General features: G+C 63.3%; 1 protein-coding gene across 2 annotated transcripts in view; it reads left to right on the top strand.

Moving 5' to 3' along the window:
• CACNA2D2 (calcium channel, voltage-dependent, alpha 2/delta subunit 2) overlaps nt 1–580 on the top strand; it is a 200840-nt gene extending 200260 nt beyond the window's left edge. For both annotated transcript variants that reach the window (XM_010561578.1, XM_010561579.1), the window contains one exon: nt 3–580. In XM_010561578.1, the coding sequence (XP_010559880.1) occupies nt 3–131 (129 nt within the window). In that variant the 3' untranslated portion in view covers nt 132–580. The remainder of the gene's footprint in view (nt 1–2) is intronic.
• The last annotated feature ends 358 nt before the right edge of the window (nt 581–938 follow it).

Here is a 938-nt window from a genome sequence, read left to right on the forward strand (position 1 = left end):
AGGAAGATACCTCAGACTGCGGCCGAGGGGCTTCCTTCGCCCCCTCCCTGGGGGTCCTGCTCTCCCTGCAGCTGCTGCTCCTCTACTCCAGCGCCAGCCGGCACCCGCTGCCCCCGGCCGCCTGCCTTTAGCCCCCCCCCGGCCGCCCCCGCCAGCTCTCTTTTCTTTCAAGCTCTATCTCCATCCCCCTCCCCGGCCCGGTGGAGCGGGAGCGACGTCCCCTCCGCCGCCTCGGGGACCCCCGCGATGCCACCCCGCGCTCCCCGCCGGCCGCAGCCAAAGAAGAGTCGGGGTGCGGGCAGGGGCTCCCCGGCAGAGCAGGGACCGGGTCGGTGCCCCCCGACGTCGCGCCCTCCCGGCCGCTCGGACTCGGAAAGTGGCGTCGGTGCCCTCAGCCCGCGACCCCCCATCCACCTCGCCTATTTTTTTAGCCTGAAGATTTTAAAGCAGATCTTTCTACATCGAGTTTCCGACATTTTTGCCTGGAGACCGGCGGTGTTTATTGTCAGCAATGAGGACACATGGAAAAAAAAAAGGGGGGAAAAAAGGAAAAAAAAAAAAAAAAAAAAAAAAGAAAAAAGGACTTGACTTGACTGTGCGGGTCAGTATTATTTGTTCCAGCGGGTACCGGCCCCCCGGGTGTGCGGGGCAGACGGCGGCTCCAGCATCCCTGCGGGCTCGGGGCCGGCTGCGGTCAGGGGCGGAGGTTGGGGGGCAGCGACCATCGCCTGCGCCAGGGTAGGATGGAGGCCTGGGCTCAGCCGCTCTCGTGTGTTCTTGGGCACAGATCCTGGGGTGAAAAGGAGGGGGAAAAAAAAAAAAAAAATGTATTTTGTTTCTTTTCCGTTCTGCAGATCACTGTGAAATCCTGCCCGCCCAGCCCCTGCGGCCGCCCTCGCCCCGGCAGCCCTGCCAAAGAAACCGCGCCGGCCCGGGGA

This window comes from Haliaeetus leucocephalus, unplaced genomic scaffold, assembly GCF_000737465.1.
Source record: "Haliaeetus leucocephalus isolate CR32 unplaced genomic scaffold, Haliaeetus_leucocephalus-4.0 Scaffold148, whole genome shotgun sequence".
Taxonomy (NCBI): Eukaryota; Metazoa; Chordata; class Aves; order Accipitriformes; family Accipitridae; genus Haliaeetus; species Haliaeetus leucocephalus.